An 11,463-nucleotide genomic window follows, 5' to 3' on the forward strand; every position below is an offset into this window, starting at 1 on the left:
GATCTTAAGGATCGGGTGGGGCAGTAAGGCTGAAGGAGGTCGGAGAGATAGGTTGGCGCGAGGTTGTTTGGACATTTAAAAACAATACAGCACTGTGTCATCAGTTTCTGATTTATTAAATTGTATAACAGTGCAAAACATTGCTCATTTGCATACTTGCCAACCTTGAGACCTCCGATTTCGGGAGGTTGGGGGCGGGGCGTGGTTGGGGGCGTGGTTAAGAGGGGAGGAGTATATTTACAGCTAGGATTCAACAAGTCAAGTATTTTATATATATATATATATATATATATATATATATATATGTGTGTGTGTGTGTGTGTGTGTGTGTGTGTGTGTACTGTATGTATATATATATAATAAATACTTGAATTTCAGTGTTCATTTATTTACACATATACACACACATAACACTCATCTACTCATTGTTGAGTTAAGGGTTGAATTGTCCATCCTTGTTCTATTTGTCACTATTTTTCGAACCATGCTGAACACCCTCACTGATGATGCATTGCTTTGTGGCACGCAAAAAGTGCTTTCATCAAATGCACTAGATGGCAGTATTGTCCTGTTTAAGAGTGTCACAACATTGCTGTTTACGGCAGACGAACTGCTTTATGGTAGACGAAATGCTGTTGTTGTGTGTTGTTGCCACGCTGGGAGGACGTTAATGAAACTGCCTAACAATAAACCCACATAAGAAACCAAGAACTCGCCCTCGATCATTCTACAGTTATAACGTGATTGGGCAGGTATGCTTGTGTATATTGTGTGCCTGAATTTCGGGAGATTTTCGGGAGAAAATTTGTCCCGTGAAGTTTTCGGGAGAGGCGCTGAATTTTGGGAGTCTCCCGGAAAATCCGGGAGGGTTGGCAAGTATGCTCATTTGTATTAGTCTTTCTTGAACTATTTGGAAAAAAAGATCGTTTTTTATTTATATTTATAAAGGATTTTTGAATTGTTGCTATTTTTAGAATATTTTTAAAAAGTCTCACATACCCCTTGGCATACCTTTGAGTACCCCCAGGGGTACGCGTACCCCCATTTGAGAACCACTGCTCTAAAGTATTCGCACATATGCTTTTCTACACCAATATTCATCTATTTATTCTTTAACAACTTCTTCTTCTTCTCCAGATTTTGGCGCGCTCTACCTTCCACATCCGATTCAAACCGTTCTAACTTCAAACTGTTCAGCCTATTAAAATTACCAAAAATTCCCAGATTTCCCAGAATTTTAGGTTTTCCGGGACATTTTTCCCATTCAAAATGAATTGGCCATTTTTCAAACTTCCACCATTTCCACACTTTCCAACCAATTCAAACCATTCAACACATTCCACCATCCTGGAAAATCTAACTACCCTTTTTCCAGTTAAAAAAAATTCCTGGATTTTCCAGAATTTCTGGTTTTCGCAATTTCCACCCTTTTTTCTGGCGGCTACTCCTTCCCCATTTTTCAACGCATTTCAATCGTTCCACCGTCAAAACATTCCTCTTAATCAGAATAAAAAACTAAGTTGTTTTTTGAACTGGAAAAATGCCCTTGACAATTGAATTGACAAATTCCCAGATTTCCCAGAATTCCAGGTTTTCCGGGACATTTTTCCTATTCAAAATGATTTGGCCATTTTTCAAACTTCCACCATTTCCACACTTTCCAACCAATTCAAACCATTCAACACATTCCACCATCCTGGAAAATATAACTACACTTTTTCCAGTTAAAAAAAATTCCTTTTCAGAATTTCTGGTTTTCCCTATTTCCACCCTTTTTTCTGGCGGCTACTCCTTCCCCATTTTTCAACGTATTTCAATCGTTCCACCGTCAAAACATTCCTCTTAATCAGGATAAAAAACTAAGTTGTTTTTTGAACTGGAAAAATTCCCTTGACAATTGAATTGACAAATTCTCAGATTTCCCAGAATTCCAGCTTTTCCGGGACATTTTTCCCATTCAAAATGAATTTGGCCATTTTTCAAATTTCCACCATTTCCACACTTTTCAACCAATTCAAACCATTCCACCTTCAACACATTCCACCATCCTGGAATATCTAACTACCCTTTTTCCAAGTTCAAAAAAAATTCCAGGATTTTCCAGAATTTCTGGTTTTCCCTATTTCCACCCTTTTTTCTGGCGACTACTCCTTCCACATTTTTCAACGCATTTCAATCGTTCCACCGTCAAAACATTCCTCTTAATCAGGATAAAAAACTAAGTTGTTTTTTGAACTGGAAAAATGCCCTTGACAATTGAATTGACAAATTCCCAGATTTCCCAGAATTCCAGGTTTTCAAGGACATTTTTCCCATTCAAAATGCATTGGCCATTTTTCCACATTTCCACCATTTCCACACTTTCCAACCAATTCAAACCATTCCACCTTCAACACATTCCACCATCCTGGAAAATCTAACTACCTTTTTTTGTAAGTTAAAAAAAAATTCCAGGATTTTCCAGAATTTCTGGTTTTCCCAATTTCCACCCTTTTTTCTGGCGACTACTCCTTCCACATTTTTCAACGCATTTCAATCGTTCCACCGTCAAAACATTCCTCTTAATCAGGGAAAAAAACTAAGTTGTTTTTTGAACTGGAAAAATTCCCTTGACAATTGAATTGACAAATTCTCAGATTTCCCAGAATTCCAGGTTTTCCAGGACATTTTTTCCCATTCAAAATGATTTGGCCATTTTTCTAATTTCCACCATATCCACATTTTCCAACCAATTCGAACCATTCCACATTCAACACATTCCACCATCCTGGGAAATCTAACTACCCTTTTTCCAAGTTCAAAATTTTTTCCAGGATTTTCCAGAATTCCTGGTTTTCCAAAGCCCTATTTCCACCCTTTTTTCTGGCGGCTACTCCTTCCCCATTTTTCAACGCATTTCAATCGTTCCACCGTCAAAACATTCCTCTTAATCAGAATAAAAAACTAAGTTGTTTTTTTAACTGGAAAAATTCCCCTGACAATTGAATTGACAAATTCCCAGATTTCCCAGAATTCCAAGTTTTCCGGGACATTTTTCCTATTCAAAATGATTTGGCCATTTTTCAAACTTCCACCATTTCCAATTCAAACCATTCCACCTTCAACACATTCCATCATTCTGGAAATTCACACTACCCTTTTTCCAAGTTCAAAAAAATTCCAGGCTTTTCCAGAATTCCTGGTTTTCCAAAGCCCTATTTCCACCCTTTTTTCTGGCGACGACCCCTCCCACATTTTTCAACCCACTACATCCGTTCCACCGTCAAAACATTCCTCTTAATCAGGATAAAAAACAAAGTTGTTCTTTGAACTGGAAAAATTCCCGGTTTTCCCGAAATTCCAGGAATTCCGTAATACCATTTCTCAATTCAACATGTTACTACTTCAACATTTCTCGACCAATTTGAAAAATGTCAACACCAACCATTTCAACTCATTCAGACCATTCAAATTTTTTCTATTTAAAAAAAAAAAAATCCCGGTTTTCCCGAAATTCCAGGAATTCCGTAATACCATTTCTCAATTCAACATGTTACTACTTCAACATTTCTCGACCAATTTGAAAAATGTCAACACCAACCATTTCAACTCATTCAGACCATTCAAATTTTTTCTATTTAAAAAAAAAAATTCCCGCTTTTCCCGAAATTCCCAAACTTTTGGGAAATTCCCATTTAAATCAATGGGACATTCTTCAAATTTCCACTATTCCCACATTTTTCATCTGATTCAAACTGTTCCAACTTCAAACTGTTCAACCTATTCGGGTATCGCAGGCTTTCCCTTAACAAATTCCAAAATTTCCCAGATTTCCCAGAATTCCATGTTTTCCGGGACATTTTTCCCCCATTCAAAATGAATTGGCCATTTTTCAAACTCCCACCATTTCCACATTTTCCAACCAATTCAAACCATTCCACCTTCAACACGTTCCACCATCCTGGAAAATTTAACTACCCTTTTTCCAAGTTAAAAAAAAAAAGCCAGGATTTTCCAGAATTTCTGGTTTTCCCAATTTCCACCCTTTTTTCTGGCGACTACTCCTTCCCCATTTTTCAACGCATATCAATCGTTCCACCGTCAAAACATTCCTCTTAATCAGGATAAAAAACTAAGTTGTTTTTTGAACTGGAAAAATTCTCTTGACAATTGAATTGACAAATTCCCAGATTTCCCAGAATTCCAGGTTTTCAAGGACATTTTTCCCATTCAAAATGAATTAGCCATTTTTCAAATGTCCACCATTTCCACATTTTCCAACCAATTCAAACCATTCCACCTTCAACACATTCCACCATCCTGGGAATTCACACTACCCTTTTACGAAGTTCAAAAAAATTCCAGGCTTTTCCAGAATTTCTGGTTTTCCATAGCCCTATTTCCACCCTTTTTTCTGGCGACTACTCCTCCCACATTTTCAACCCACTACAACCGTTCCACCGTCAAAACATTCCTCTTAATCAGGATAAAAAACAAAGTTGTTTTTTGAACTGGAAAAATTATTGGTTTTCCCGAAATTCCAGGAATTCCGTAAGACCATTTCTCAATTCAACATGTTACTACTTCAACATTTCTTGACCGATTTGAAAAATTTCAACACCAACCATTTCAACTCATTCAGACCATTCAAGTTTTTTTCCATTTAAAAAAAAAATTCCCGCTTTTCCCGAAATTTCCAAATTTGGGGGAAATCCCCATTTAAATCAATGGGACATTCTTCAAATGTCCACACTTCCCACATTTTCATCTGATTGAAATCGTTCCAACTTCAAAATGTTCAACCTATTCGGGAATCACAGGCTTTCCCTTAACAAATTTCAAAAATTCCCATATTTCCCAGAACTCCAGGTTTTCCGGGACATTTTTCCCATTCAAAATGAATTGGTCATTTTTCAAACTTCTACCATTTCCACATTTTTCAACCAATTCAAACCATTCTACCTTCAACACATTCCACCATTCTGGTAATTAAAACTACCCTTTTTCCAAGTTCAAAAAAATTCCAGGATTTTCCATATTTCATGGTTTTCCAATGCCTTATTTCCACCCTTTTTTCTGGTGACTACTCCTCCCACATTTTTCAACCCACTTCAACCGTTCCACCGTCAAAACATTCCTCTTAATCAGGATAAAAAACAAAGTTGTTTTTTGAACTGGAAAAATTATTGATTTTCCCGAAACTCCAGGAATTCCGTAATACCATTTTCAATACAACATGTTACTACTTCAACATTTCTCGACCGATTTGAAAAATTTCAACACCAACTATTTCAACTCATTCTGACCATTCAAGTTTTTTTCCATTTAAAAAAAAAATTCCCGCTTTTCCCGAAATTCCCAAATTTGGGGGAAATTCCCATTTAAATCAATGGGACATTCTTCAAATTTCCACAATTCCCACATTTTTCATCTGAATCAAATTGTTCCAACTTCAAACTGTTCAGCCTATTCGGGAATCGCGGGCTTTCTCTTAACAAATTAAAAACATTCCCAGATTTCCCAGAATTCCAGGTTTTCCGAAACATTTTTCAAACTCCCACTATTTCCACATTTTCCAACCAATTCAAACCATTCCACCTTCAACACATTTCACCATCCTGGAAAATCTAACTACCCTTTTTCCAAGTTAAAAAAAAATTCCAGGATTTTCCAGAATTTCTGGTTTTCCCAATTTCCACCCTTTTTTCTGGCGACTAATCCTTCCCCATTTTTCAACGCATTTCAATCGTTCCACCGTCAAAACATTCCTCTTAATCAGGATAAAAAACTAAGTTGTTTTTTGAACTTGTACTTGTCTCTTCTCTCCTGGCCTGGATCATCTGCCTGCCCTACAGACTTCCATGTTCCTTCGCTCTCGACAACATTTGGTAACACACACCTCAGCTAATCACACACATAGCAACACACCACATACCTTTTTGGATCTAGTTCACACTCCATTTCCTTAGTTTATATTATATTGTTTGATTATATATATATATATATATATATATATATATATATATATATATATATATATATATATATATATATATATATATATATATATATATATATATATTATATATATATATATATATATATATATATATATATATATATCTACAGAGCTACATCGCCCCCTGGTATCTGGGCCGTCATCTCGTCCTGTTAAACCATAACAGTGAGGCCTTTAATCCCAGGAACACCATACCTACCGTCAAGCATGGTGGTGGTAGTATTATGCTTTGGGCCTGTTTTGCTGCCAATTGAACTAGTAAATATAACTGGGACAATGAAAAAGGAGGATTACCTCCAAATTCTTCAGGACAACCTAAAATCATCAGCTCGGACGTAAGGTCTTGGGCGCAGTCGGGTGTTCCAACAGGACAATGACCCCAAACACACGTCAAAAGTGGTAAAGGAATGGCTAAATCAGGCTAGAATTAAGGTTTTAGAATGGCCTTCCCGAAGTCCTGACTTAAACGTGTGGACAATGCTGAAGAAACAAGTCAATGTCAAAACCAACAAATGTAGCTGAACTGCACCAATTTTGCCAAGAGGAGTGGTCAAAAATTCAAGCAGAAGTTGCCAGAAGCTTGCCAAGGGACATGTAAGCAAATATTAACATTGCTGTATGTATACTTTTGACCCAGCACATTTGCTCACATTTTCAGTAGACCCATAATAAATTCATAAAAGAACCAAACTTCATGAATGTTTTTTTGTGACCAACAAGTATGTGCTCCAATCACTCTATCACAAAAAAAAAAAAAGAGTTGTAGTGGTAAATTTTTGCTAAAGAGTACTTAATTTTTTTTGCATATTCAACTAAATTATACCAAGTTTTACAAACCTATGAAATACATTTAATTGGGTCCTTTGGAATTAATTTGCAGCCTTTTTTCATATTTATTCAACCCAATTCGGTTGCATATTCAACTTATCACCAACTTAATTCTACCAAGTTTTGGCAAATGAATAAACAGAAAGTCCACAGAAATGGCGCAACAATTTTTTAAGTTTCATCAAAGTAAACAATTTTTTACTATATATATATATATATATATATATATAGTAAAACATTGTTTACAATTTTTTAACTTTCATCAAAGTAAACAATTTTTTACTATATATATATATATATATATATATATATATATATATATATATATATATATATATATATATATATATATATATATATAGTAAAAAATTGTTTACTTTGATGAAACTTAAAACATTTCATCAAAGTAAACAATTTTTTACTATATATATATATATATATATATATATATATATATATATATATATATGTATATATATATATATATATATATATATATATATAGTAAAAATTTGTTTACTTTGATGAAACTTAAAAAATTATATATATATATATATATATATATATATATATATATATATATATATATATATATATATATATATATATATATATATATATATATATATATATATATATATATATATATATATATATATATAGTAAAAAATTGTTTACTTTGATGAAACTTAAAACATTTCATCAAAGTAAACAATTTTTTACTATATATATATATATATATATATATATATATATATATATATATATATGTATATATATATATATATATATATATATATATATAGTAAAAATTTGTTTACTTTGATGAAACTTAAAAAATTATATATATATATATATATATATATATATATATATATATATATATATATATATATATATATATATATACATATATATACAGTTGTGCTCATAAAATATGATTTCTTGGCCATTCTTCAGAGAATATGAATGATAACACAAAAACCTTTCTTCCACTCATGCTTAATGGTTGTGTGAAGCTATTTATTGGCAAACAACTGTGTTTGCTCTTTTTAAATCAAAATGACAAAAGAATGTACCCAAATGACCCTGATCAAAAGTGTACATACCCCAGTGACTTTGACCTGATAACATGCACAAAAGTTGACACAAACAGGTTTGAATGGCTAATCAAGGTTCCAATCCTCACCTGTGACATGTTTGTTTGTAATTAATGTGTGTGTATAAAAGGTCAGTGAGTTTCTGGGCTTCTGACAGACAATTGCATCTTTCATCCAGTGCTGCACAGATGTATCTAGTTTCTGAGTCATGGGGAAGGCAAAAGAATTGTCAAAGGATCTGCGAGAAAAAGATAATTGAACTGCATAAAACAGGAAAGGGGTATAAAAAGATATCCAAGGAATTGAGAATGCCAATCAGCAGTGATCAAACGCTGATTAAGAAATGGAAAATGAGGGATTCGGGTAGACCAGCAAAGATTTCAGCCACAACTGCCAGGAAAATTGTTCGAGATGCAAAGAAAAATCCACAAATAACTTCAGCTGAAATACAGGACTCTCTGAAAAATTGTGGTGTGGCTGTTTCAAGATGCACAATAAGGAGGCACTTGAAGAAAAATGGGCTGCATGGTCGAGTCGCCAGAAGAAAGCCATTTCTGCGCAAATGTCACAAAGTATCTTGCTTACATTATGCCAAACAGCACAGAGACAAGCCTCAAAACTTCTGGAACAAAGTAATTTGGAGTGATGAGACCAAAATGTAACTTTTTGGCCACTCATATACACAAACCCCGTTTCCATATGAGTTGGGAAATGGTGTTAGATGTAAATATAAACAAGATACAATGATTTTCAAATCATTTTCAACCCATATTCAGTTGAATATGCTCCAAAGACAACATATTTGATGTTCAAACTGATAAACATTTTTTTTTTTTTTTTGCAAATAATCATTAACTTTAGAATTTCATGCCAGCAACACGTGACAAAGAAGTTGGGAAAGGTGGCAATAAATACTGATAAAGTTGAGGAATGCTCATCAAACACTTATTTGGAACATCCCACAGGTGAACAGGCTAATTGGGAACAGGTGGGTGCCATGATTGGGTATAAAAGTAGATTCCATGAAATGCTCAGTCATTCACAAACAAGGATGGGGCGAGGGCCACCACTTTGTCGACAAATGTGTGAGCAAATTGTTGAACAGTTTAAGAAAAACCTTTCTCAACCAGCTATTGCAAGGAATTTAGGGATTTCACCATCCACGGTCCGTAATATCATCAAAGGGTTCAGAGAATCTGGAGAAATCACTGCACGTAAGCAGCTAAGCCCGTGACCTTCGATCCCTCAGGCTGTACTGCATCAACAAGCGACATCAGTGTGTAAAGGATATCACCACATGGGCTCAGGAACACTTCAGAAACCCACTGTCAGTAACTACAGTTGGTCGCTACATCTGTAAGTGCAAGTTAAAACTCTCCTATGCAAGGCGAAAACCGTTTATCAACAACACCCAGAAACGCCGTCAGCTTCGCTGGGCCTGAGCTCATCTAAGATGGACTGATACAAAGTAGAAAAGTGTTCTGTGGTCTGACGAGTCCACATTTCAAATTGTTTTTGGAAACTGTGGACGTCGTGTCCTCCGGACCAAAGAGGAAAAGAACCATCCGGATTGTTATAGGCGCAAAGTGTAAAAACCAGCATCTGTGATGGTATGGGGGTGTATTAGTGCCCAAGACATGGGTAACTTACACATCTGTGAAGGCAACCATTAATGCTGAAAGGTACATACAGGTCTTGGAGCAACATATGTTGCCATCCAAGCAACGTTACCATGGACGCCCCTGCTTATTTCAGCAAGACAATGCCAAGCCACGTGTTACATCAACGTGGCTTCATAGTAAAAGAGTGCGGGTACTAGACTGGCCTGCCTGTAGTCCAGACCTGTCTCCCATTGAAAATGTGTGGCGCATTATGAAGTGTGAAATACAACAATGACAGACCCCCGGACTGTTGAACAACTTAAGCTGTACATCAAGCAAGAATGGGAAAGAATTCCACCTGAGAAGCTTCAAAAATGTGTCTCCTCAGTTCCCAAACGTTTACTGAGTGTTGTTAAAAGGAAAGGCCATGTAACACAGTGGTGAACATGCCCTTTCCCAACTACTTTGGCATATATTATTTAGGTGTGGTGTATCTTATTTGCTGTCTTGTTTCATTTCAGTCCAACATGATTTTTAAATACAAGTTGTAGAAATGATTGGAAACTCAAGACAGCCATGACATTATGTTCTTTACAAGTGGATGTCAACTTTTGACCACGACTGTACACTTAAATGTTATTGTTGTCATATCTTACCTTTGCACTGTTCTCTCACAGTGTCGTACTCATAACCCTCAGTGCACTGTGTGTGGGGGGGGGGGGGAAGCAGAATTAACGTGAGCAAAACATTAAAAGTAATATTGCATCCAAATAAGTGTGCATACTTACAGAATAAGAAATGGGCTCCTGAGCCTCCTGAGGGAGGACGTGGGAGAAAAGAGCAAGGAGCCCCACGCAGACGCACAGCATATTGCCTTGGAGGAAGGAAAAAGAAAAAGAAGAAGAGCTGAACTTTTTATTTTTAATAGCACTTATTTTTCCATCCTTGCTTAACGAGTCCTGACATCTCCTGTAATGTCATGTTGATGCTGGCGCGACTCCAAGATAATGTGCCACTTCCACGCACAAGGGGGAAAAATACATGCAGAAACACGCCTGAGTGGATAAAAGTTGTCAACAATGTAAAAAATGATGCTTGAATCTTCACATATCATTAAACAAATGCACTAAAGAATCCTTTTTTTTTTTTAGATAAACACGTTGTTCTTGTGGTGGTGGTGGTGGTGACGTACCTGTGCTTACCTGTGGATGGTCAGCAAGTCCCACGGTGGAAGTGTTGAGGAGAAGAGGCAGTGGTGATGGTGTGACGAGGCTGAGAAAGTGGTGCAGCATTGGACGTGGACGTGGATGACATGCTGGGGGCGTTTGTACCACGCAGGTTGGCTCTCACTCACCGGGCTAAACAGAGGGGAAGCCCACTCAATGCCGCCGGTTTTTGGCGACCTCTAGTGGCCAATAATGCATATTGCATGCATTGTGAGTTTTATACATTTTTAGAAAAAAAATATGCATACAATATTAAGATAGAATCAGTAAATTTAAAGCTTAAAAACAATAATGCACATTTGTGTTTATTAGGCCTTAAAGTAGCTGTAGTTTTAAAGAGCATGTGAAAGATGATTATAAAATTAATTATAAAGAGCACTAAATAAATACAAATAAATCTTAGTGATTTTTCACTGAAAATGTTCAAGTAAAATATATTTATTTTGCTCATTTGGCTTTCAAAAATAGGGACAGACAATTGTAAACAAACTAGTTCGCTGGTAAAGATAAAATAGTTTATATAGAGCTTAAAATAGCCCTAAATTAATTGAATTTGCTTAAAATTGTATCTCGATATTGTATTTTTTTGGTCATAAAAATGAACTAGTACAAATAAAAACACCAATTAATAAAAATAGTTAAAAAGAAATTCAATTCACACCTCGAACAAAGTTATACAATTTTCTAAAAAAAAAAGTGGTTTTCTGTAA

At 35.5% G+C, this 11,463-nt stretch overlaps 1 protein-coding gene across 2 annotated transcripts in view; it reads right to left on the bottom strand.

Annotated features, from left to right (window-relative positions):
• The window catches only part of efemp1 (EGF containing fibulin extracellular matrix protein 1), an 88,671-nt gene extending 77,867 nt beyond the window's left edge, over positions 1–10,804 (bottom strand). Inside the window, exons 1-3 of one of the 2 annotated variants that reach the window (XM_061941957.1) lie at positions 10,720–10,804; positions 10,316–10,401; positions 10,184–10,229 (exon numbers count right to left, since the gene is read on the bottom strand). In XM_061941957.1, the coding sequence (XP_061797941.1) occupies positions 10,184–10,229; positions 10,316–10,396 (127 nt within the window). In that variant the 5' untranslated portion in view covers positions 10,397–10,401; positions 10,720–10,804. The remainder of the gene's footprint in view (positions 1–10,183; positions 10,230–10,315; positions 10,402–10,719) is intronic. The other variant, XM_061941382.1, reaches the window with a different exon arrangement.
• Between the last annotated feature and the right edge of the window lie 659 nt (positions 10,805–11,463).

This window comes from Nerophis lumbriciformis, linkage group LG02 (assembly GCF_033978685.3).
Source record: "Nerophis lumbriciformis linkage group LG02, RoL_Nlum_v2.1, whole genome shotgun sequence".
In the NCBI taxonomy this organism is placed as follows: Eukaryota; Metazoa; Chordata; class Actinopteri; order Syngnathiformes; family Syngnathidae; genus Nerophis; species Nerophis lumbriciformis.